The sequence below is a fragment of the Ictidomys tridecemlineatus genome, chromosome 4 (assembly GCF_052094955.1).
Source record: "Ictidomys tridecemlineatus isolate mIctTri1 chromosome 4, mIctTri1.hap1, whole genome shotgun sequence".
NCBI lineage: Eukaryota > Metazoa > Chordata > Mammalia > Rodentia > Sciuridae > Ictidomys > Ictidomys tridecemlineatus.
In genome coordinates, this window is record NC_135480.1 from 45,476,054 (window position 1) to 45,503,804 (window position 27,751).

The window sequence follows — 27,751 nt, forward strand, 5'->3', positions numbered from 1 at the left end:
CTGTAATCCCAGCAATTTGGGAGGCTGAGGCAAGAGGGTTACAAGTTCAAGGCTATCCTCATCAAGTTACCAAGGCCCCAGCAACTTATTGAGATCCTGTCTCAAAACTAAAAAACAAATAAATAAAACTTGGGGTGTAGCTCAGTGGTAAAGCATCCCTGGGTTCAATCCTCAGTATCAAAAAGAAAAGAATAAATAACCTCATTTTCATACCACACCCTAGATGGTACTCACTAAATACACTGAGAGAAAGTGACTCATTTTACAAATGAAGAAATTAATAATCAAACAGATTGCCTTTATAGTACATTGTCTTTTCATTAACAAAACCATTAAGACTCACATTTCAGCAATTTCTATAGCAATTTTTAGCATCTGTATTGAGATAAACTTCACATGGTACAAAATTCGCAGAATTTGTCTAATCTATGAAGATGCTATTCAGAATTTAGTTCTCCAGCCTCTCAGATCAGAAGCCCCCTGGAGCTGACTGTCAGGAATACCAATTCTCAGGCTATACCCAAAGCCTCAGGAATGGGGCTCAGGAATCTTCCAACAAATTTTCCAGTGATTCCTATGTATAGTGAAGCTTAGGATTTATCTTCTCTAGGACACTGGTTCCTCAAGCTTGATTGTTGTAAGTAAATGTTTTTCATGATGAATGATTGGCTCCATGATGCTAAATAGGTTTTCATTTTTGTAAAACTTACAGGGCTTAGAATGGTTTATTTGTGGCATAGACTATCCACTATGAATCACCTCCTCTTCCCCAGAATTATTTTTTATGCCAATAAAGGTTTATTTCTCATTCATGCTTTATGCCCACATACATAGGTGTGTGTTTTGGTTTTGGTGTTTTTGAGATATAACTCATAGACCATGAAATTTACCCTTTTAAGTGATACAACTCAGGCTTTCTTTTTTTTTTTTTTTAAGTGTCTTTACAAGGATATGCAACCATTGTTACTAATTTTCAAACATTTCATCACCCCCCAAAAGAAAACCTATACTCAATAAGAATCACTCCCAATTCCCTTTCCCCCTACTCCCTGGGTAGCTACTAATCTACCATTTTATTTTTTGGTACTAGGGATTGAACTCAGGAGCACTCAACCACTGAGCCACATCCCCAGCCCTATTTTGTATTTTATTTAGAGACAGGGTCTCACTGAGTTGCTTAGCACCTTGCTTTTGCTGAGGCTGGCTTTGAACTTGTGATCCTCCTGTCTCATAATCTATTTTCTGTGTATATATATTTGCCTATTCTGGACATTTCATATAAATGGAATTGTACAATACATAGCCTTTTGTGTCTGGCATTTGTCATTTAGCAGTATGCTTTCAGGGTTCAAGCATCCTGTAACATGTATCAGGACTTCATCCCTTTTTAGAGCTCAACAGATATTCCATGGTATGGATATACCACAATTGTTTATCCATTCATCAGTTGATGGACATTTAGGTTGTTTCTACTTTCAGGATGTTTTAAAATAATTCCTCAGTGAACATTAGTGTTCAAGCTATTATATTAGTATGTTTTTAATTCTTTTGATTATATACCTTTAGGAATAGAATTGCTGGATAAATTTCATAACTCTGTGTGTTTACCTTTTTAGGACCTGCCAACTGTTTTCCAAAGTGGATGTACTATTTTACACTCCCATCAGTAATATAAGAGGGTTCTGATTTTTCCACATCCTCCCATCTGTTGTTGTCCCTTTTGCTCTTTCTCTGCACACATCTACCATAAATAAGAAGACAAGTCAAGAGAGATGTGCTTGTATATGTAACTATGTACGTCTCCTGGCAATATCTCAAAGTGACAAAACAAAGAATCTCTCTAATCAAAAACACTGACAGAATTTATGATTCATAAACACTGATTGATCCTCATGTTTATTATAAGTAACAGTAACAACCATCTATTTAGTGTTTCCTATGTACCAAGCAGGACAATTAAACATTTTTTTATATTAACTCATTTAAGTCTTATGACAACACTGTAAAATAAATATTATCACCCCCATTTTAAAGTAAAAGAAACCTTACTGCTTAAAAAGCTTGATCTAAATCATAGAGCAGTTAGTCATAGAGACAATTTAAACTTGAGAGTGACTAATGCCAAAGCCAAAGTCTACTTTTAAGCCTCGGTTCTCAAAGTGTGGGGTTCCCAGGTCAGTACCACCAGTATCACCTGGGAAATTGCTAGAAATGCAAACTCTCAAGGATTACTCCAGACCCAAATCAGAGACTCTAGGCTGTAGGCCCCACAATCTGTCTTTTAACAAGCCTGTAGATGATTATAATGCCTGCTAAAGTTTCAAAAGTACTGCCCTATAACATACTGCCTTCCCTCTTTCTAATACTTATAGACCTTACTTATAATGAGAGACAAGGAGAATACTTATGTCAAAAAGAAATGTTGGATCCTTAAGGAATTGGAAATGTCTGATGTGTGGTGTGTGTGTGTGTGTGTGTGTGTGTGTGTGTGTGTGTGTGTGTGTTCAACAGGGATTAAACCCAGGGCCTCTAGGTATAGTAGGCAAGTGCTCTACCACTGAGTTACATCCCAATACCTTTTTATTTCTTATTTTGCTGCAGGGTGTAAGTTATCCAGGGTAACCTCAAACTTGTGATCTTCCTGTCTTAGCCTCCAAAGTAGCTGGGACTATAGATATGTACCACCACAGTCAGCAGAAAATTACTTTTATACCGAACAATAAGGCAGAATTAAGTTTTATTATGTACTTTCTAATTCTAGCTGCATCGCTTATTTACTATGTCATCACAGGTGAGTCAATTGACTTTCTCCACTTCAGTTTTCTCATTTTAAAAACAAAGAATTTGTTAAATTAGAGAATTTCACTTAACCTCAGTATTTGTTAAGTGCTTAAATTCTAGTACCTATTTTCTTAAGTATAGATCTTTTCTATTACGTATTCAGAAATACTAATAAAGTACTAATAAAGTTGCTTATATTCACACCAATTATTTTATTTTTAAAGAGAGAGAGAGAGAAATTTTTTAATATTTATTTTTTAGTTTTTGGCAGACACAACATCTTTGTTTGTATGTGGTGCTGAGGATCAAACCCAGGCCGCACGCATGCCAGGCAAGCGCGCTACTGCTTGAGCCACATCCCCAGCCCAATAATTTTAAATTATTAATTTGTAAGATCAACAAATGCCTTTAAACTAAAGATTGGCAAGTTTAAAATACATAGGCAAAGGAAAAAACAGATGTGGGAGTTGAAATGGGAACATTAATTGTAACATAACAAAAATCAACTTTCAAGGAAAATTCCTTTGGGGATACAATGACAAAAAGAAGTAAAGCCAAGAAAGTTTCACCCTTTGGAAACAGGTTGTGAAACATTATACCTCTCATCAAACTTAGACCTTCTTGGTGGAGTAGAAACAAAGCTTAGGTTTAGAAGTTGTCAGACTTGCATTGAATTGGTACTGCTGTTTCAAAATCAAAGGCTATTTCATATTTTGATAATTTCAGGACAAAAGACTGATTTTAAAGGAGAATTGTTTGTTTTAAAGTCAAATACAACAGAATAAATAACAAATACAGCCAAGAGCAAGAAGACATATATTATATGACTCAATTGGTATGAAATGCCCAAAATAGGTAAGTTCATAGAGGAAGAAATTAGATTACTGATTGCTTAGAACTATTGGTAGGAAAGGGGGAAATAAAAAATAAATGCTAATGGATACAGGATTTCTTTTGGGGGGGGTGATGAAAATGTTCTAAAATTAGATAGTGGAGATGGTTGAAAAACCCTACAATTATACTAAAAGCAAGGGAATTGTATGAATTATATTCCAACTTTAAAAAAAGGAATAAATGGTGGTTCCACTTGACTCAGCTATCCCTCTCCTCAGACTATACCCAAAGGACTTAAACACAGCATACTACAGGGACACAGCCACATCAATGTTTATAGCAGCACAATTCACAATAGTTAAACTGCGGAGCCAACCTAGATGCCCTTCAGTGGATGAATGGATTTTTAAAAATGTGGTATATATACACAATGGAATTTTACTCAGCAATAAAAGAAAATAAAATCGTGGCATTTGCAGGTAAATGGATGGCGCTAGAGAAGACAATGCTAAGTGAAGTTAGCCAATCCCAAAAAAACAAATGCCGAATGTTTTCTCTGATATAAGGAGGCTGACTCTTAGTGGGGTAGGGAGGGGGAACATGGGAGGAATAGATGAATTCTAGATAGGGAAGAAGGGGAGAGGGGAGGGAGGAATAGGGAGAAGGCAGGGGATTAGCAAGGATGGTGGAATGTGATGGACATCATTATCCAAAGTACATGTATTAAGACACGAACTGGGTGTCAACCTACTTTATATACAAACAGAGATATGAAAAATTGTGGTACATATATGTATTAAGAATTGTAATGCATGGGGCTGGGGATGTGGCTCAAGTGGTAGAGCGCTCGCCTGGCATGCGTGCGGCCCGGGTTTGATCCTCAGCACCACATACAAAACAAAGATGTTGTATCCGCTGAAAACCAAAAAATAAATATTAAAAAAAAAAAATTCTCTCTCTCTCTCTTAAAAAGAAAAAAAGAATTATAATGCAAAAAAAACAACAAAGTACATGTATAAAGGCATGAATTGGCATGAATATACTCTATATACAAAGATACAAAAAATTGTGCTCTATTTGTATAATAAGAATTGTAATGTATTCCGCTGTTGTGTATTTAAAAAGGTAAAAAATAAAAAGTAAAAAAAAAATAAAAAATGAATTTAAAAAATATTGCAAAAATTTCAAGCTGAAAAAATTTTAATGTGAAGATCAAAAAATACAATTCATGCTTCACAATCATTTAATTTTTCTATATTCTTAATGATTTTTGTCTCCTTGTTTCACCATTACTAGACAAATATGTGAAAATCTTACATTATTATTTTGGACTTTTCTGTTTTTCCTTATGATTTTGTCAATTTTATTTAAATATTAGATATATATAAATGTAAGACTTTCTAGCCTTAGATTTAATGTTTTATCACATGTGAGTGGCCTTCATATCCCAACTTGCCTTAAGGTCTATATTAGTTGTTACTAATATAGTGAAACCAGTTTTTCTTTTGAATACTGTGTGAATATATATATATATACATGTACATATGTACACATGCAAACATACACACATATACTAAGGTGACAATCTCTGCCTTCTAAGTGGAGTATTTTCTCTGTTTACATTTAATTAAATTGCTTATTCTGTGCTTAATCCATCCTAAAATGCACAATTTCTCATTTTAACATTTCAGGAATCAGGGAGTATCTTTCAATGACTGGAACATTAAAATTGTGATTGAAGCTGGGCACAGTGGTATATGCCTATAATCACAGGCATTTGGGTGGCTGAGTCAGGAGAATTACAAGTTCGAAGCTAGCCCAGGCAAATTAGTAAGACCTGTCTCAAAATAAAATTTAAAAAGATGTGGGGATATAGCTCAGTTGTTGAGGCTTCCCTTGTACACACTAAGCCCTGGGTACCATCCCCAATACTTCAAACAACAACAACAAATAAAATTGTATTTGGTCAAGTACCAACAACAATATGCATTACATATGCATAAATTTTTTATCAAATTTATTCTTACTGTCCTAACTTCAGAATTTCTGCATTATCAGTAGTTCCTTATTATCACTTTAAATATCTTCCCAAGAATATTAAACTATAATTTGATATTAAAATGAAAAGTTATTTTGTAAGTTCAGAAATGAAGCACTCAAATTGGTGAAGGAAATGTTTGATGTTAGAATAATAATTTTATTTTTTCTCATAAAGGAAGAAGTAAGTGCTTTACTAAACTCTAGACAGAAAGATACCCAAAGTAGGACTGAGGATATAGCTCAGGTGGTAGAATGCTTGCCTCAGTTACACAAGGCCCTGGGTTCAGTCCCTAGCACAACACACACACACACACACACAAAAAGATACGCTAAGTAGATGATGCCATGTTACATTTTGTTAGAGCAACAGAATTACCTATTAGCAGCCAAACAATGCAAAGGCAGCCAACAGAAACTGACAATGCCTCCAAAAAAATTTCAAGGAACATGAACTTGATTTGACCAATTTATAAACATTAAGGCAAATGTCAATTTGTCAAAAACTTCCTAATAGTACGAAGCAAAAGCTGCAGATCTTCCAACAACATGTAATTTAACTGGGGAGAAAGCTGAGTTGAGTCAATAGGAAATGTCGACAAAATTCTGATGCTATTTTAGAATACTTCAAGATAATACACTAATGCTAAAGCTACAAAAGAGATTGATATAAGAGAATGGGTTATAAAACAGCTATCACTGTAATGCATCATAAATACCTATGGCCAAAAGTCGCTGCTATGTTAATTTTAAACTGCAAAATAATTTCCCAACAATGTTATTTCATACATTTTAAAAAACGAAAAAACCAGGTATGGTGGCACACACCTGTAATACCAGGTACTTGGGAGGCTGAGGCAGGAAGATCTCAAGCTCAAGACCAGCCTCAATAACTTAGCAAGACTCTGTCTCAAAATAAAACAAAATAAAACTCTGGGAATGTAGTTTAGTGATAAAGCATCCCAGGGTTCAATCCCTAGGGATTAAAAAAAAAGTAAAATAAAACTTTTTCAGTAAGCATATTGTAAGTAATAAAGCACAATGTCATAGTTTGGCAGGATTTTTTTCTATAGCATACGATGGTATATCTTAATATCAATGAGGTCTTAGAATCAATGAAATACAGGTATTCTATCTTAAATTCAAAAATCTACCATCTTCTTTAGGGCTTTCTATTTATCCTATCTCTTTAATATTTATTTTTTATTGTCTCATCTTTTCTTTTTTCTTTTTTTTTTTGATTAAAGGAGAATGTTTTAAATATACTTTTTCCTTCTACTAGTTTTAATCTTTCAGTGTTTATTCTAGACATAATAAGGATAATTAACTTAAACCTTTACTCTATTTCTTAATAAAGTCTCTTCAAATGTCACCTGCTGTCATAATAAAAGAAACAGAAAGTGTTGAAGTACATTAGGTAGAAAAGTAATGACAAAAATCTCTTTAGGGGTTGGGGGCTTGCCTAGCATATGTGAAGCACTGGGTTCAATTCTCAGCACCGCATATAAATAAATAGACAAAATAAAGGTCTGTCAACAATTAAAAATGTATTTTAAAAAATCTCTTTAAATACCAACATAATGCGAAAGGTGTCAGAAACAGGGTTACATGTCGTCTTTATGAACTGGAAAAGACAAAAATATCCATACAAAAAAAGGAGAAATGAGTGATAAAGAGAAACAATGGGAAGAAGTGGGACTAACCTACTTTTCTTCCATTTTCCAATCATTAAGACTGGCCTTCTTCTCCTATCTTTTATCACCCTGTGTTTCCATAAGACTCAGACTTCAAGAGGAGACACTGAGCTAAACTAGGCTGAAACAGTAGACTGACTAATCCAATTATGGATAGGCTGATTATTTCCTCTCTAAAGTAGGATAATGTGAGATTCTAAATCAAGAGATCAATTCATTGAAGAACATCTTAGAATATGGAAAGATCCCCCATGCTCTTGGATAGGCAGAGTTAATATTGTCAAAATGGCCATACTACCAAAACTGTTATATAGATTTAATGCAATTCCGATTAAAATCCCAATGATATTCTTCATAGAACTAGAAAAAGCAATCATGAAATTTATTTGGAAAAATAAGAGACCAGAATAGCCAAAGCAATTCTTAGCAAGAAAAGTAAAGCAGGAGGCATCACAATACCAGACCTTCCACTATACTACAGAGCAATAGTAACAAAACAGCATGGTATTGGCACCAAAATAAATATGTAGACCAATGAATGGCACAGAAGAGAAGACACAGAGACCAACCTACATAAACACAGTTTTCTCATACTAGACAAAGGTGCCAAAAACATACATTGGAGAAAGGATAGCCTCTTCAACAATGATGCTTGGAAAACTGGAAATCCATATGTAGCAATATGAAATTAAATCTCTATCTCTCACCATGCACAAAACTCAACTCAAAGTGGATCAAGGACCTAGGAATTAGACCAGAGACCCTGCACCTAACAGAAGGAAAAAGTAGACTCAAATCTTCATTGGGCCCCGACTTCCTTAACAAGACTCCTAAAGCACAAGGAATAAAATCAAGAATCAATAAATGGGATGGATTCAAATTAAAAAGCTTCTTCTTGGGTTGAAGTTGTGGCTCAGAAGTAGAACGTTCATGTGGCATGTGTGAGGCACTGGATTCAATCCTCAGCAACACTTAAAGTAAAATAAAGACATATATTTAAACAATAAGCTTCTTAGCAACAGACACAATCATTGAAGTAAAGAGAGAGCCTTCAGTATGGGAGCAAATTTTTACCACATGCACATCAGATAGAGCACTAATCTCTAGGATATATAAAGAACTCAAAAAACTTAATACCAAAAAAAAAACCAAATAATCCAATTAATAAATGGGCTAAGGAACAGATACTTCTTAGAAAAAGATATACATGTAATCAACAAATACATGAAAAAGTGTTCAACATCTTTAGTAATTAGAGAAATGCAAATTAACACTACTCTAAGATTCATCTTACCCCAGTCAGAATGGCAGTTATCAAGAATACAAGCAATAATAGGTGTTGGAGAGGATGTAGGGAAAAAGGTACACTCATACATTGCTGGTGAGACTGCAAATTGGTGCAACCACTTTTGAAAGCAGTGTGAGGATTCCTCAGAAAACTTTGAATGAAACCACCATTTGACCCAGCTATCCTACTCCTCGGTTTATACTCAAAGGACTTAAAATCAGCATACTATAGTAACATAGTCACATCAGTGTTTATAGCAGCTGAATTTATAGGAGCTAAAAACTGTGGAACCAACCTAGATGCTCATCAATAGATGAATGGATAAAGAAATTGTGGTATATATACACAAAGGAATATTACTCAGCCTTAAAAGAGAATAAAATTGTGGTATATGCAGGCAAATGGATGGAGCTGGAGAATATTATGCTAAGCAAAGTAAGTCAACCTCAAAAAAACTAAAGGCCTGGGGCTGGGTTTGTGGCTCAGAGGTAGAGGGCTCGCCTAGCATGCACAAGGCACTGCGTTCGATCCTCAGCACCACATAAATATAAAATAAAGATATTGTACCAAATGTTTTCTCTGATTAGTAGATGATGATCTATGATGAGGGGGTGGGGGGTGAGCATGGGAAGAATGGAGAATCTTTGGATTGGGCAAAGGGGAGGATGGAGTAGGATTAGGAGGGTAGGAAAGATGGTAGAATGAGATGGACATCATTACCCTAGATACATGTATGATTGCATTAATGGTGCATCTTTACAAGGTGTACAACTAGAGAATTGAAATGTTATGCTCCATTTGTGTGTGATGAATTGAAATGTATTTTGCTGTCATGTACAACTAAGTAGGACAAAAAAAATAAGTAAGTATATTTAAAAATTTTTTAAAGAGATCATTTCAAGATAGCATGGAATCAATGATCCCAAAGGCATCAGAGCCTCAGGCATAATTACAAAGTTATTATGAGTTCTTAATCTTCTCCTAGTATCCAATAGATACAAAACAATTTCCCTACCTATCCAGGTCCTAAAAGGACAAATCAAAACTCCCATTCATAAACAGAGGCAGATTTCCTAGCTATAGATTTCACTCCAGTAGTTAACCAGATTAAGTTTATTTGAGAGGGAGGGGTGGGAGATCCCTGTTTTAATTGTGGGGCAAGATATCTTGGAAGGGATTAAAAAGAATGGTCATAGGTAAGTAAGTGAAAAGAAAACAAAAGAGTTGAGGATGTAGCTTAATGGTAGGGCACTTGCTTAGCATGAACAGAGCCCTGGGTTTAATCCCTGGCAACACTAAAAACAAACAAAACAATAGAAAAGCTGGAACTAATCTATCTCTTTCCTTGAAAAATCTCTGTTCCTCCCTCATGTATATTTTTCTCCCTTCCTCAGCTTTCTTGCAGCCTGAGCTTTGTTCAGGAAGTCTCCTGAAAGAGAGAAGAGACATCCTTCATTACCTTTGTCTTGCTGCCTGTATCTTGGCTGTGATGGTCAGAGGCTGGTAGCTATCTTAGACTGTGAAAAACAGAGTCACAATTTAGGGAAAGCAGATCAAAGAATTGGTAGGAGATTAGGTCTCTTATGACTTAATAAAGTCATTATGCCTGTCCTAGACTGTCTACTTCAAGAATTATTTCAAATGAGGAAAAAAAAAAAAAAAACATTGTGGGTTTAAACTACCAGGAAGCCTATTTGGGGTTTTGCCTATCTGTGTTTTATTATTGTTGGTAGTGGTGGTAGTTTTTGTTTGCCAACAAAGGCAAGTCTTAACTGAGCACTTACCTTCATACAGCTAAATAATTTTTATGTCCTTTTTACAGATGAGGCAACTGAGATCCAGAAAGGTAAGATGTTTAATATAAAGTTAGTGAAGAGGTGGATCTTGGCTCCTGGCCCAATTTTTTTTTCATTAAAAACTGACTCTTAGGTTCTAAATGAGAAAAAAAAGACAAGTTAAATATAATCATAAATTTAACCATATTATAGTGGTGGTAAAGGCAAATGACAGCATATAAATTTGTCACTGCATGAAAAGAAAATGTACCAAATTTTCATGATGTGAAGGAGACTAAATTATATCATATTCCAGTAGAGAAGGGAGATACATTAAAATAAACAGAATCAAAGACCATTTGATTTGCTGTGCCCATATCTTACTATATTGCTCCTCTTTTTTATTGGTTTTATTATTTTTTTAAATACATGACAACAGTGGAATGCATTACAATTATTACACATATAGAGCACAATTTTTCGTATCTCTGTATATAAAGTATGTTCATGACAATTTATGAGATTATACATGTACTTTGGGTTTTTTTGCATTACAATTCTCAATACACATATGTACCACAATTTTTCATATCTCTGTTTGTATATTATAAGGTATGTTGACACCCAATTCAAGTCTTCATGCATGTACTTTGTATAATGATGACCATCACATTCCACCATCCTTGCTAATCCCCTGCCCCCTCTCTTTCCCTCCCACCCTTCTTCCCTATCTAGAATTAATCTATTGCTCCTCTTTTAAATAACTAAGAGGAATTCAGATTAAGCTTTTAATTTTCTCAGCAATAACACTTTAAGATATAAGGTAACTTCTGTTAAATACTTAACTGGAATCTTCCTTTACTTTTACAATACTTTAAAATAACTAACCTTGATCCCAGTCTACCACAGTAATGAGACAATAAAATTCTAACTCTTTTTTGAAACCCTACTATATAATACAAGACAGCTTGTGTGCAAACTCATTGGTGAACATGATCAATTATTTCTAAGTGGTCTGTAAAGAAAACAAGCAAATAACAATAGTTTCAAGTTTGAACAACACATATATTTCTTTTTTACATGGCAATTTAATATGAAACCATCTATGATAATATGCATAATGTATTTTGTAAAGGTATATGGCCTTTTCTAATACAGCATGATAAAAAACAAACAAACAACAAAAAAAAAAAAACCAGATTGAATCCTAACCTCTCCCATTTATTTGTGAGATACTTGTTTTAAGTGCTAGGGATTGAGCCCTAGGCCTTACACATGAGCTCTACTACTGAGCTACATCTCCAACCCTCTTTTGGTCTTCTGAGTCTTGATATTCCTATCTATGAAACTGAACTGATACTTCTTTACAGGTTTATTGATGAGGTGGAAATAAGAAAGAATATAAAATAACCAGTATAGTATATGACAATAGTATATGCTCAGTAAATATTAATGCCCTTATTGTCTTGAAAATGAAATATACATACATATGAAAATCTGTTCTGAAAATACCCAAATTATAGAATTTAAAAGGCAATATCAGTTTTACAATTACAAAACATTTTTGAAATGCTTCACTAGAGCTTTTCTCTGAGCATTGCTATAACCAAAGCTCCAATGCAGCTACAAAGCCAATAGAAGGAACACATCCAACAAGAATGGAACAGTCTCTTCCTCCAAGCCATTAAAATCAAGCTGGAATGAGAGGCCTAGGTTTTTGGTTTTTTTTTTTTTTTCCAAAGGCACTGTCCTGAGCCAGGAAACCAGGGTTGCTGCTTTTTAATGTGTCAATTCTGACAGTAAAAAGGGGTGGAATGAGGAAAAAAAAATGGTGTCTGAGTTTCTCCATGCCAGCAGTGACAATATAACCTGTTGCTCACCTCCATTTCCCACTTTGAAAATGAGAGTCAGATAGAAAGTGTGATTTGAAATAAAATATCAGGTGTATGACCAGCTGAGCTGGACTTCAGCCCCTTCCTTGATCAAGACATCAGTATAGATCTTAGTGTTTCTGATGTCCGTATCTGTTAAAAGGACATCAATCAAGGAAACTATCATATATCCTTTTTTTTCCAATCTTAGCAATGGTTTACAGTATTATTAGAAATAAGTTTATGAATATATACTGTTGATATCAGTATCACTTAATTAACACTTAATAAATCACTTAATTTTTTAAATTACAATGTCCTCAACATTTACATATGCTGTACTTCAGATAACTAAAATACAATGTCAAAAAGCTCTGCCAAAAAATGAAGGCATGGAAGTGCTATCTCAATTTCCATTAAGTTGTTTGCAAATTTTAGAATAAGAGAATTCTGAGTCCAGAAATGTTTTCAGAGGTAATCCAGTTCACTTTCCACCTTTATAAAAGGTTATAAAAGCACAAAGAAGTTAATTGCCTAAGATAATCTAGCAGAACAAGGACTGGAATCTGGCCAAGAAATTCTAATTAAGTAGACTTTTCACCATATTGTAGATTTCAAAAACTTTTAGATTGAAAATTATCAAAGTGATTGGTAATTTTTCTTGAGTAAGTTATTTTAACTCATTTGGAGCCTGTTTTTTAAAGTCTATAAACTGATTTCACATATTAAACATAAAAAAAAGCAAATTTTTCTTTTTCGAAACTGTAAATTATATTGAAAAAGTTATTTGTCTATTATATTTACTCACAATACTTAAAAAATTATCCACTTTAAAGATTATTTTCAATACATTCCAAAATCTTACACTTGATTCTTCCAGCCACCTACTCAAAAGGGTGTTTTATACACCCCAGCCATCAAAAGGATCTTTAGAAATTGGAACACAGTTTAATATGTATTTTATATTATTTTAAATTATACAAAATTAATTTAGTATATCTACAGAGATATACTTCATATACTAAAACAAAAAGATAACTGAATTGCTCATGTTGCTGATACCCTATATTAATGCCCATAATTAAAAGCTAGTATTTTGCAAGTTACCCTAATTGCCTTAATTATGATTTCTTCTTTTTTTAAATATTTATTTTTTAGCTTTAGGTGGACACAATATCTTTATTTTACATTTATGTGGTGCTGAGGATTAAACTCAGTGCCTTGTGAATGCTAGGGGAGCACTCTACCACTGAGCCACAACCCAGCTCCCTTAATTGTGATTTCATTTCAAATGGTATTTACTGAGCAAAAAAACTACTGACAAAAGGCATGCTGAGAAAATGTGTAAAATGTGTCATATAAATAATTAGTATCTTGGGAAAGCAGAGAAAGATAAACACACCCTTAGAAAATGGGTAAAATCAGGATAGCAGAACAGCACAAGTAACCACAAGGAGACAGAAATTATTCACATTAGGAATGTGAACCAGATTGGAGAGAATTTAAAATCAAGATGAGAAAAAGAAGTTTCCATGTTCACCATAATAAAAAGAATAATATTACTTGAGGTTTTACTTCTATTTTCTAAATGATTTAATTTTTTACCCTATTAACTAAGGAGCATCTGTTGAAACATTTATTTGTCTAATGTTTGTTAAACTTGTTCAAATTTTATAAAACAAGAACTCACACGTGGCTTAAATCAGGATGAATCCTGATGCAATTTCTATGACAGACAAAAATGCAAGAATTTGGATATTACCAGAGTCCAATTATTTAATGGAATCCACCATGGAATACCTTAAGAAACAAATAATTTAAATAGGTAGTAAAAGATAGGTTATTGGAGCAAAATACTACTAGTCTCATACAGCTTTTAGCCAATCTTTTCAAGCAACTGTCAATTTTTTTTTTTTTTTTTTTTTACTTTCCTATAGGGAAAACCAAGAGTGTCCTTCAAACAAAACTATTAGAAATATGTGCATTTAGGGCTCGGGTTGTAGCTAGTGGTAGAGTGTTTGCCTCTCAGGTTTGAGGCCCTGGGTTCGATCCTCAGCTCCACATAAAAATAAATAAACAAAATAAAGATATTGTGTCCAACTATAACTAAAAAACTTAAAAAAATAAAAAGATAGCATTAAAAAAAAGAAAAGAAAAAGAAATATGTGCATTTAACCGACCCCTGACCCTGTCTTTTTTTAAGCCAGGTAAAATTTGGTTTAGTGTCCATATTCATCCATGGATTTAACAGAGCCTTAATAAAAGGATTTAGATGGTAGCACCAATTCGATTGTCAAAAGGTACATTATCCAGTGTAGTAGTTTAGTGAACACAGAATCTCAAGAGGTTGTCTCCCAAAAATTAGACTAAAGATCCATGTTCGTTCTCATTTTCTCCCCCTCCACCTCTTCTGACACTGTAAAATAATTGCCAAGACCGCTGCCAGCACCAACCACAATAACCACATTTGCTCACTGAGTTAATATTTAGCAGGTGCAACAAGGAAGTACCATCCTTCTCATCCTCTAAAACTGAAAGGGATCACCTCGAACCTAAGTTGTCTCTTAAAAGGAAAAACAAAAACGATAGTACGACTGGCAGGAACTTTCTCCCGAGTGTAAGAGCTTAACAGAACCGGCAGAAAAACGGGGTTCACAGGGCCTACCTTTGCTCCACGGCGAGTCGTGTGGTGAGCATCAGCCTGGAATTGGTAGATATACCCTTCCTCACCAATGGGCATCTCCCTCGCCCACTGAAGCGCCAAGCCTGCGCCGGACCCCGCCCGAGACTCGGTCCTGCATCTACCCTCTCTGGCTCTCGCGGAGAGTCCGCCTCCCACATTGACCCCAGAGAAAGCTCGGGTGCTCTGCAGCGAGTGAAGCGGAGGAGGAGACCCAGAGTCTCAAGCTCAAGTTGGGGGCTCCCTCCCCACCTGTGCCCGCCCACTGTGCGGGCCCCGCCATGCTTACTGCTTTGGCAGCGCAAAAAACCAGAGTCTTATCTCAGGACTCGCCCCAGCCTCCCGACGTACTAATCCGCATCCACCTCCAGCCACCGGCCTTACCTTGCGGGTTGCCGGCGAGGAAGGCTCCGCTTGCTGAATGGGTTGGAACAGACTCTCTCCAGCCCCTGGCCCACTGCTTTGCTCGGTCCCTCCACCAACCGCGCGCGCCCGCCTCCTCACTGCCATGGCGACAGCTCCCGCCCCCACCGCCGCTGATTGGTCCTGCTTGGGATCGCGGAGGGCGCCGATTGGTTGGGATTGGATCCAGGCCAAGCCAGCGAGGCCGGAGGCGGGAGGTGTGGAGCGCGTAGCAAAGGAGCTTGAGGTAGGCTGAGCCAAGAGGGACGTGGCGCTCTGCTTCGCTGGGCTGGGAGGCCGCGCCTCTTCCTTCCCAGCTTTCTTGGAGAAGCCTGTGGAGCAGGACTTGGGCGGGTGTCCTGTCCGAGAAATCCAACACAACCCTAGGGATAGCCTCCTTCTTGACCACTGGTCTGCCCCTCAGCACCCATACTGGTCGCCCATACTGTCAAGCACTTCTCAACCACAGGCCTCGCGTTGGGAAGGTGGGGGTTCCCAAACCTCCTTTTAGCAAAAATCCTCCTCAAATTTGTAACCGCGCCCCACTCTCGTTCTGCTGATCTCTGGGGTCACTGTGGCCTGACTGCATTTGCCCCACCTTCTCGCACATCCATCTGAGACAAGGGCATTATTCTCAGCAATGTCCTGAGGTTAAGGAAAAAGAAAAGACAAGGAAAAAAGGGCATGCAATGATTAAACAACAAAATGTAGGAAAATATTTCAGAATGCCCTGTGCATATAAAGCAGAAAACAACAGTTCTTCTACCAGTAAAGATTGTTCTGTGATAAAGAAAACTATGAATGTTGATAGGAATACCTCAAACATCCTGAGGAACTTAAAAAGAAATGTCACAGTACTTAATTAGTAAAACCCAAAACTTGAAGGTTTAGCACCAATGGAGAATCATCTCCTGTTGGAAGGGACTGAAAAAACATACTCACTGTATAGTTCAAGGAAAAGAACACAGGTTTAAGAGTCAGAATTGGACCTCAACACTGATTCTATAGCTATCACAAATGCCTGGTCTTGAGTTAGTTACCTAACTTTAGACCTGGTACATTTTCTGGCAGAGTATTTGTTCAACAAGTATCAAATGAGTGAGTTTAAACCAAGACATAAAATGAAAAATGAAGCCAGTGTTCTAGGATTAAAAACTCTGTCCCATATATATTAGCAAATGTTCTCCAATAAGTTATTTAACCTCTCTTCATGCACAGCTTTCCCAACTATAAAATAGAGGCTGTAATAGTTCCCATTGCATAGGGATGTTGAAGATTAAATGAATTTATATTTGTAAAACAGAGGGTACCAGAATAAAGTGCTACATTGCTTAAAAGAATATTTCTCCATCTATACCTTGGGGATCATAATACCAAACTTACTGTAAGGACTCAAGTGATTTATTTAGGATGCTAGAGAGAAGATGCTCAACAGATTTTATTTCCCTCCCCCACTTACCTGCACCCTGTTACCTTGGAAACCCTGACTGATTATTACTGCCACTTCCTTCAAGGGAATATTGTTCGACTCAATTTAAGCAATTGATTCTTTGATGTCCAAGAAATACCTTGATTTCCTTTGGCTAGCTAAGAAACTCCAAAATGAATTTGCTGGAGGCCCAAAGAAAACAAAAGGGAAACAACCCCAGAGAACCAGTAAATGCAAATCCTGCCCCATATTACATCTCTAGGTCTTCCAGGGAGAAAAAGATGAACTTAAGGAGAGTCTGCTTTTTAATACTTCAGTTTGGCCCTAACTCAAATCCTCTCCTAGAATCTCACAGAACATCAACTGGCTAATTCATTACAAAGGTAAGTTTGTGTTCAGAAGAGTACTTACTCCCAAGAGACAGTAGGTGGTCAGAAAACAGAATTTGCTGTGCAAGGTTGTGCTCACTTGTATGACCTTTTGTCTATGGAATCTGAAGAGGGAGGATTACAAGTTCATGGCCAGCCTCCATACTTAATAGGGCCCTAAGCAACTTAACAAGACCCTATCTCAAAATAAAATAAAAAGGACTGAGGATGTAGCTTAATGGTAAAGCACCTTTGGGTTCATTCCCCAGTACCAAAGAAAAAAGAAAAAAGGGGTTAGGATTGTGACTCAGTGGTAGCACACTTGCCCAGCACATGTGAGGCACTGAGTTCGATCCTCAGCACCACATAAAAATAAATAAGAAAGAAACCAGAAATTCTATGGTAAATGCTATATGGAAACAGAGGTCAAACAAACTATGGCCCTGGGATAAGTCAACCCATTGACTATCTTTTTTTTTTTTTTTTTTTTTTTTGGTACCAGGGATTGAACTTGGGTACTCAACCACTGAGCCACATCCCCAGGCCTATTTTGTATTTTATTTAGAGACAGGGTCTCTCTGAGTTACTTAGTGTCTCACTGTTGCTGAGGCTGGCTTTGAACTCTTGATCCTCCTGCCTAAACCTCCTGGGCCGCTGGGATTACAGGTATGCTCCACCTCACCCAAGCCCAAATTATTTATTTCTTGACCCTTTACAGGAAGAAAAAAAAAACAAAAGTAACCTCTGTGCTGGATAATTCACCCAGAATTATATTTTCAGTTATATTTCTTAACTTTCATCAAATCCTCTAATCTATTTCTCAGTTTTTAATGTACATACAAGTCACATGAAGATCTTGTTAAAGTACAAATTCTGATTTAGTAGATCCATGAGGAAGATGTGATTTTATTTCTAACCAGCTCTAGAGTATACCAATACTGCCAGTTCCTGAATCGACTTGATCCCTTCAGGTTTTATTATCAATTATCTTCTATCATTTGTTCTTTCATTATCCAGCTTAATTTCTCTATTTCATTAATAAAATCACTCCCATACAAACATCGACTCCCTTGCCTTTTTTTCTCTCTGTTGCTCTCTTCTGACAAAAACTCAGCCTTGGATGAATCCAGCACACACTTTCCCTTTATCTGTACCAATGCTACTTTATGTTGTAGGAGAAAAATCATTAGACCTGTGTCTCTAAATTCATGGACATTGACTCTAGACAGGGCCTAACCACTGCCCAGCAACCTTCCAACTTTTCACTCTCATCTTTCCTCTCCCACATCCTCCATGATTGTTTCATACCTCCTCAAACCTCCCATCCTTCCTTCCCACTCATTTTCAGCAGGTGATACAAGTCCTCTTTGAGAACTTCCATATACCAATTAAATCATTCTTGTTTTTAAAAGCAGTGTTTTTAAATAGCAGTACTATTGACAATTTTGGTCCAGTAAGATTTTATCTTAGGGAGGAGGGTATCCTGAGCATTTCAGGATGCCAGCATTCCTGGTCTCTACCTACTAAATACCGCTAACACCCACCACCACCTGTGTCAACCAAAAATATTTGCAGACATTGGCAGATACTGAGGAGTAAAATCTCCACTATTTGAGAATCACTGACTTAAGGCAACAGAAACCATTTTAAGCACACAGAAAAAAAGGAAGTCAATGAGAGGATAATGGAGTAATTCATTGACAGTCCTATTTGGGTCAGGCACTCACTTGTGTGGCCTGGGGAATAGGGTCTGTAACCAGAATCAGGTTAGGAAGAGGTGTTCAGCAAAGAAAAGGATAGCCACATCATGCTTCTTCCATATTCTGTATCTGTATTCAGCTAAAGTGACATAAAGCCTTCAATAAATTAGAGTTTATTTTTCAAAGTTAAATTAAGTCTAGGGGCTGGGAATATAGCTCAGTTATTAGAGTGCTTGCCTCACATGCACAAGTCCCTGGGTTTAATCCCCAACACCACCAAAAAAGAAAGAAAGAAAGAAAAGTAAGTCTACAACCAGGCGTGGTGGCACTCACCCTTTAATCCCAGTGATTAAAGAGGCCGAGGCAGGAGAATCACAAGTTTGAGGCCAGCCTATGCAACCTAACAAGCCCCTGTCTCAAAAATAAATAAAAATGGTTTAGAATGTAGTCCAGAGGTAAAGCACCCCCTGAATTCAGTCTTTATTACCAAAAAAAAAAACAAAAACTGGAATTAGGCAGTTGCTGGCATTGGTATTGGTTGCTAGTCTCATTACAATTCTCTGCATTCTTCAGCTCTGACTGTTCATCTTCAAGTTTATTGCCCTGGGCTGAAAAACAGCTGTCATACCTCCTGACATCATGAATCATGACTATTTTCAAAAGCAGAAAACAGACCTGATAGGGAATGGGGATGAAGGTGGTACTAGTACTAGTAGTAGTAGTAGTAGTAGTAGTAAATCTTTTTTGTAAAAAGTTCCTTTTCACTGAAGACCTCCCCCATATCAGTCCTTCAAACAATGCTTTAAGAACCCTTCCAGTAACTAAAAATAGGTTGAATGACTGTTCTCTTAACTATGATGGGAGTATGATGGGGAAGTTAGGGTCTTGAAAAGGGGAATGCAGCAGTAATGATAGGCTTAGACCAATCACTACAAATCCTCTGGATGGGACACATCAAATTTGGGGTCCTAATAAAAAAGAGGAAGAAGGTCTAGCGTTAGTTAGACAACAGAACCATGTTCACCACAGCTTCCCAGTATCAAATCTACAAAGCCAGGTGATTCTGAATTCATTTCCTCTCTCTTCCTTTTAGCAACAACATGGTTGCTAAATCCCCAACATGGTTGCTTTTAAAATACCTTCCCCATGAATTAAAAAATAGTGATAGAACTAGTAGAGTAAGATACTAATTATATAATCCAGTGCTTTTACTGCAAAATTATTTCAACTTTCTTGTATACTTAAAAACTTTCAAAACAATGTTTGGAATAAAATAACTTCCTTGACCCTAGTCACCTTCCAAATTGTTTCCCTGCTTATTTATCAAGTTTGTTGAAAGTTTTGCTTTCTCTACTCCCTCATCTTTTTATTATTTTATGCCAATCTGCCTTCCATCTCCGCCACTCCTCTGAGACTATTCTTATTAAAGTCACCTGTCCACATCTTACTCCACTACACAGTAGCATTGATTGCTGCTTACTTCTCTCTCCTTAAAACAATTTCCTCTTTCAGCATTCTCTTCTACTTTCTTTCTACTCTTCTAGATACTTCTTTATAGTCTCCTGTGCCCGTTTCTCCTCCATTACCCTATTTCTAAAAAATGAATTGTCTCAAGGATTGGTTTGGGGCCTCTTGCATATCTAACAGCCATTTTTTCCACAGGTGTACTATTAGTATTTTATGTAAGGGGCTTCTTGATTTGGAGGGATAACCCATGCATTGCAAATGTTTTACCTTTGTAGACCCTGCCCACTAAATGCCAATAGTGTTCCCTTTATACCCCCCAGTTTATATGACAGCCCAAATTGTCTCCAAACAATTCCTAGAGAAGCGTTACTGTTTTAGTCAGTTTTTTCACTGCTGTGACTAAAAGACCTATCAAGAATAATTTTAGAGGAGGAAAAGTTTATTTGAGGGCTCACAGTTTCAGAGATCTCATTCACAGATAATCAGCTCCATTCCCCAGTACTAGAGGTGAGGCAGAACATCATGATGGAAGAGTGTGGCAGAAGAAAGCAGCTTACATGATGATCAGAAAGCACAAGATAAATCTACTTGCCAGATACAAAATATATACCCCAAAGGCACGTCCCCAATGACCCACCTCCTCCAGTCACACCCTACCTGCATTCAGTTACCACTCATTTACCCCTGTCAGGAGACTAATTCATTGATTGGGTTAAGGCTCTCATAACCCAATGATTTCACCTCTAAAAATTCTTGCATTGTCTTACACGTGAGTTTTGGAGGAACACCTAATATCTAAACCATAATGAGTACTTCTCCAGATTAGCCAGCCCATAATCTTAATTATTAAATATTTCCAGTCCTGGCACAAACTTCTGAAATTGAGACCTTCTCCAATTATCTACATTTCCATTTGGATGGCCTTTTGTGGAAGCTCAATAAACAAGAGATGACTGAAAGAAGTAATTAGCTATCATCCCTGCAAACCCCAATCCTATACTTTTGATATAAGTAAAGTCTTCCTTTTTCTTGCCAATGAAAATTTCCATGTGTGATACATGGAGATGTGCTTCTGGATCCCTTCAGGAGGGGCCTGGGGCCTGGGGTGTGGGGATGTGGCTCAGTGGTAGAGTCCTTGCCTAGCTTGTTTGAGGCTTGGGTTTAATCCTCAATTCTGCAAAACAAAACAAACCCTGGAAGGAAAGGTCTGGGTGCTCAGCTATGAGGAATGTGCTTAGCTGACAGCATCCAGCTGTTACCTGCTTCAAGGTCCACCCCAGTTTTAGAACCAAAGTCATCCTCTTCTTGGGGTATAGCTTAATTCCTACTCTTGGGCCAGCTTCCAACTAACAAATGAACAAGGTGATAGTAAATGGATTTGTCTAATACAGAACTCTAATTGGCAATTTTTGCCCTAGAGCTTGTCTACTGGGCTGGCAGAGACTTTGTCAGGTCTGCATCATTATCTACCAACTCCCTCTGCACAATTATTCTTCTGCCCCTTTCCCTTTTGCAGGTATTATTGCCTGGCAAACCTTTTGCACAGCTAATTTTGTTTCAGCACCTGATGCCCAGATAACCTATTAAGTACTCTCTTTATCTTTCTTATTTTAGTAAATGGAATGCACCAGCTGAAATTCTACAAGTCAGTTCTGATTCTTTGTTTTCCTTCATACCACATATCTAATTCATCAATCCATCAGCAGGTTCTGTTGATTCTACCTCCAAAATATATATATATATATATATATATATATTCTCTCTCTCTCTCTCTCTCTCTCTCTCTCTCTGTCTTTCTCCCTTTCCCTTTCCCTCTCTCTCCCTCCCCTCAGACCAAATCATCATTATTTTTCAATAGAATATTACTAATAGCCTACAATTCATATCCTACCAATTTGGCCCCCTATAATCCATTTTTCACTCAAAGTTGGGGCAATCCTTTAAAATATGGCACTGCTCTACTTAAAAAACGGTAGTTTCTAATTCACACTCCTTGCTGTGTCTGCCAAGGCTCTGTGTGTCACCTATCTTTCTGTCCAGCCTCATTTCTTACTACCCTCCCTCTCAATCACTGTACTTAACCACATACTGTTTTTCTGATTTTATGAAACATTCCTACTAAGACCTTTGCCCAAGCTATACCCATTTCAGTAGAACATTGTTCCCCTACACTTTGCATTGATGGTTTCTTCTCACTCATTAGAACTCAAATGCCACTGCCTCAGAAAACCCACTCCAACCACTCAATCTGAAGTAATTTCCCTCTCTTCCTTCTCATTGCTCTAATTGTGTGTGTGTGTGTGTGCACGCGCTTTTCTCCTTAATTGTTTTTCTGTTTCACTATAACATAAGATCTTTGAAAGTATAGAGAATATTTAATTTATCACTCAGGGCCTTGCACAGTGTCTGATACATATAACAGGCAATCAATACACATTTGTTGAATGAATGAGTGAATAAAAAATTACCTAATTATATTATGTCTTCATATTTTTTTTTCTTTTTATAATGTGTTGGCAAAGGGATTGAATTATGTTGGCTTTTTTTTTTTCTTTAGAAAGAAAATGGAGGGCTGGGTTGTAGCTCAGTGGTAAAGCACTTGCCTTGCATGTGTGAGGCCCTGGGTTCAATCCTCACCACTACATAAAAATAAACAAATAAAAATAAAATTATTATGTCCATCTACAACTAAAAAAATATTTTTAAAAAAGAAAATGGAAATTGTATCCTCTACCTGCTATTACAGTAACTAACATACAGGACATATATATTAATAGCAGTAGATCATGCCTAGATTTATGTTACAATGTCCAAAATTTCAAGAATTCCTTTCTTCAATAATTATACCATCTCACTGGGTTTGTGGTGGCACATGCCTGTTATCCCAGTGGCTCAAGAGGCTGAGGCAGGAGGATTTCAAGTTCAACGCCAGCCTCAGCAAATTAGTGCGGCCCTAGGCAACTTAGCAAGACCTGTCTCAAAATAAAATATTAAAAAGTACTGGGGATGTGGGCTGGAGATGTGGCCCAAGTGGGAACACGGTCGCCTGGCATGCTCAGGGCGCTGGGTTCCATCCTCAGCACCACAGAAAATAAAATAAAGATGTTATATCCACCGAAAACTGAAAAATAAATATTAAAAAAAAAGTACTGGGGATGTGGCTTAGTGGTTAAGCACCTCTAGGTTCAATCCCCAATACAAAAAAAAAATTATACTATTTCTACCTCAAAAGATTTATAATATGCTAAGAACAATGATCCTCTTCCCTGCTAGCCATCTTACCAGCTCCCTTCCAAAAAAAGATTAAAAAAATAGTAAACTAGAAGAAAAATGTAAGAAGAAACCTGAAGCGTATATTCCATGGGTTAAAAGAATTTTAGTAAGAATAAAGTTCAGTCATACTGCAATAAGGAATGTTATCTAATATATATTGTGTGCTACATTCATATTTTTTTGTTTTCTTCAAGGAAAAAACCTTAGGATGTACAATGATCAGTTACATAAATCTTAATCCTAACTTGTGGGTTTTCATTCCATCAAATTTGTATCCTCTACATGCTATTTAAAAACAAAAGCCTCTTACACTACAAAGGAATAGACAGCATATCCAGTAAGCAGTCTCATTAAAGAAGTCCTATAATTCTTCACTGTGGAAAAGTTAACCTGAAGTGCTTGGAGAACTCAGTTTACACCTTTTTATCACTCTACAGAGATCTATGCCACATATTTAAACATCTTTGTCCAACTATTATTATTCTTTTCAACAGTTCTATTAATGCAGATGTGTTCAGCCTTAATAAAATTGCCCAGGACCGGGATTGTGGCAGAGCGCTCGCCTTGAACATGTGAGGCACTGGGTTTGATCCTCAGCACCACATAAAAATAAATAAAGATATTGTGTCCATTTATTACTAAAAAATTTTAAAATATATATTTTTTCAAAAAATTAAAATAAAATTGCCCAACCTCATCCATTCATTCTTCCATACAGATTGTATATTCTCACTCCTATCCCACATTGCAGTCCTGGAATGAGGTTAACACATGATGCTGCAGTGTGATGATACAGAGATGTATGAGGGATTGTAATGGCATGTAGGAATAAGTTGTTATTCCAAAGTGTTACGACAAGCAGATGTGATGGCCCATGTCTCTCATCCTAACAGAGACTAAGACAGGAGGATTGAAAGTTAGAGGTTAGCCTCAAATGAAAGGTTAATAAAATAGGTACTTGTCACTCTGTTTTTCTATATGCTTAACAAAACACTGTTGAAATCTTAATAACTGTTTGCTAATCTTGTTCCCAGAATGTGCTGTCCCCAACTGTGAACTGTTTGCTAATCTTGTTCACAGAATGAGCTGTCCCCAACTGCCAAACTACAAAATGTAACTTCTCTCCTTGCCCTCTCCAAGGAAAGTATGTAAGCTCTGCTTAAGCTGTTCTCAGGGCTCTCTCTCTCTTTGCTATAGAGAGCTCTGGGCCCCAGCATGCTGGTCTCTAAATAAACCCTCCCTTCTGCTGTTGCCTAAGACAGTCTCTTGTGGTCTCTTCCTCCGACGTTTCACCGGACCCTTACACAAACACTTAGTGAGACCCTGTCTCAAATTTTAAAAAGTAAAAAGGGCTCAGAAGTAAAGCACCCCTGGGTTCAATCCCTAGTACCAAAAAATAACAAAGTCCTAGAACAATTCATGATGTCATAAAGGGTGTGGCCAGGCTAACTTCAAGAATGGAGGGAAGAATGTGACTGTAGTTCATGATATCACAAGGAGAGGGGTAGAACTTGACACCTTAAAGAGATAGGCAAACTCTGAAATCACCCGTGGGTGGCACACAACAGGAAGTGGTTTGGGTTGTACTTGGGAAGTCAGTGATCAATGATATAAGAAGGGCATGGAATAGTCATTCATTCCTTCACAATGATATCACTGAAAAGTACAAAAGTTTTAGGACAAAGATCACACACTGCTGCCATCTGGGTTATAGATATGTTTATTTGGCCTGCACAAAAAGTTTTAGATTTTCTTTTCCCCATTAGTTGCCAATTTTGAAATTTTCATAACAAAAATCGGGATTTATGCCTTCTATTGAAAACGCTGGACTTCTGACAACCCTTAGCCCACATTCCCACATGGCAACAGCTGGCTAAAACAAAGTAATAATTTCCTTCTTTGGACAAGCAGGTATTCTTAGTTTACCACCTTGCCCACTTAGCATATTATCCGCCTAGCACTTGTAGACATTTAAGTTTGTGAAACTGGTTTGAGGAATTCCACATAACACAGAGATGAGTCAACGTTGGGAAATATGTCATAGGAGGGGAAGGTAATCTATGACAAAAGATGGTATGCAGACCTTGGAAAATTCATTGTGACAAGGTTAAAGCAGCAGGATATTTATAGCCTCTCATTTTAACTCCAAGAATGTTCTAATCCTGCTACTCTGAACTCTGAGAGCATTTTGCCTCCATGATGTTGAAGGAGTTAAGAATACGCTACTCTAAAATATGTTGTTGTGGCATATTGACTGTTTTGGATTAAAAGCACTTCAAAATAATAATAAAAACAAAAATAGGAAAGGTCACTTTGACCTTCATTATTTTTCTTTAAAGTAGGACTTGAAATTCCTATGTGAAAGATGTCCTCCCTATAAACCAGTGTTCTTATAATCAAGGACAGGAAGAACATTTTGTAGAAATAAACCTTGTTAAACTATCCATAATCTTCCTAGGCACTTCTCAGTTAATTACCCTATTCTAAACACCTCCATTTTATCATATTTTCACAATTTACTACTGTTTGTCCAATTCAAGTATGGAAGTGATTGATTGTAACTGCTTCTTTGAGTCTCCACTTTCTGATGAAGGCTTCCATGACATGTAAAACTTGTTTAAATAAATTTGCATGCTTTTCTCCTGTTAATTTGTCTTATGTTGGGCTGAGGGTTATAGCTCAGTGGTAGAGCACTTGCCTAGTATGTGTGAGGCACTGGGTTCAATTCTCAGCACTGCATATAAATAAAATAAAGGTCCATCGACAACTAAAACATCGAATTTTGACAATTTAATTCTTTGGTCCAGCCATGACCCTAAGAAGATGGAGGTGTATTTCTGATAAGCCTCTGACAGCCCTTGACTCCTACCTTTTGCTGCCCCTACCAAAGGATCCATAAACATCACCAAGCATTCCCTAACTGCCCACATGCCTTGACTTGGACTACTTCTTTTCTTAGAATGTCCTTCTGTTTTACTAAAGTCTTAGTCCCTCTTCAAAAAAATAGTGGTGCTGGGTGTGGTGGTGCATGCCTGTAATCCCAGTGGCTCAGGAGGCTCAGGCAGGAGGATCACAAATTCAAAGCCAGCCATAGTAAGACCCTGAGCATCTTAGTGAGACCCTGTCTCAAAGTAAAAAATAAAAAGGGCTGGGAATGTGGCTCAGAGGATAAGCACCACTGGGTTCAAACCCTAGTACCCCCAAAAAATAAAAAATAAATAGAGAAATCTCTTTCCCAACCACACCCTCTTGACATTATGAAAAAAATTTTTCCATTAGGCTCCCACAGAAATTTCCATTAGGCTCTCCACTTTGAAGAAATCTTTATTATAAGATTCATCATACTAGAGTAGGGGTTTCAAAATTGTTTTTAATCAGTCTCCTTGGTAAGATTAAAGATTATGAGTTATTTAAAAGCAGTATTTTTGTGTCTCCTAAATCCTGGCAATCTAAGAACATTTAATAAATGGTCATAAGCAGATACAGAAATCTACGAGGTCAAAAGGTTATGTGGTGGGATTGTAATGGGACATGGTATTATATAATAAAGGAATGGAGCAGAATATATCATGAGAAAATGTCTATGCGAGGTTATTTGATGACAATAGTCTAGAAGTGTTGACTACAAAACAGGTACAAACTTCTAGGAAATCCTCCCACGTCCAAATAAGCCTTAGCATCTACCACAGTGCCTGGACCACAGTCGACCTACAATAAATGCATGATAAATAAATTAATGAGTGAGTTGAGCTAGCATATTCTGGGCTCTGGGCCATACTAAGCCAGGTTTTGCTTCTGATCTGCATTAGTCTGAAGTAGTTTAGTTCTATGTCAAGCTGGAATAACACATAATTATGTTCTGTGTTGGGCCAGTCTCTGAGTTCAAGCATAGTTGTCTGGGTCAATAAACCCTAGATGCCACATTGTGTTAAAAGAATTTTGACTGGGATTCTGACGGGACTGTGAGCTGGTTTCTGATCTGAACTTACTTGATAATGCTTGGTCTGACTTAGCAGGTCTAATCTTAAATATGAACTCCAGTTTGGGCTATGGAATGGTTTGACATTTTCCTTGGCTTTGGAATTACCCCTTAACTGAAATGATGAACTAGATCAAACCACATAGTATGGCCACATTCAAGGATAAAAGAAC

The 27,751-nt window shown here is 37.0% G+C and overlaps 1 protein-coding gene across 7 annotated transcripts in view; it reads right to left on the reverse strand.

Annotated features, from left to right (window-relative positions):
- The window catches only part of Nucb2 (nucleobindin 2), a 45,437-nt gene extending 29,949 nt beyond the window's left edge, over window positions 1-15,488 (reverse strand). For 4 of the 7 annotated variants that reach the window (XR_013437736.1, XM_040284672.2, XM_040284673.2 and 1 more), the window contains exon 1: window positions 15,345-15,488. Coding sequence is in view for 5 of the 7 variants with exons in the window: in XM_040284672.2 (XP_040140606.1) it covers window positions 15,345-15,470 (126 nt within the window). In the remaining 2 variants the exon portion in view is untranslated. Of the gene's footprint in view, window positions 1-1,608; window positions 1,742-10,418; window positions 10,567-14,945; window positions 14,988-15,344 lie in introns of those variants that run through there. The other 3 variants (XM_040284676.2, XM_040284674.2, XM_040284675.2) reach the window with 3 other exon arrangements.
- Window positions 15,489-27,751: the final 12,263 nt, after the last annotated feature.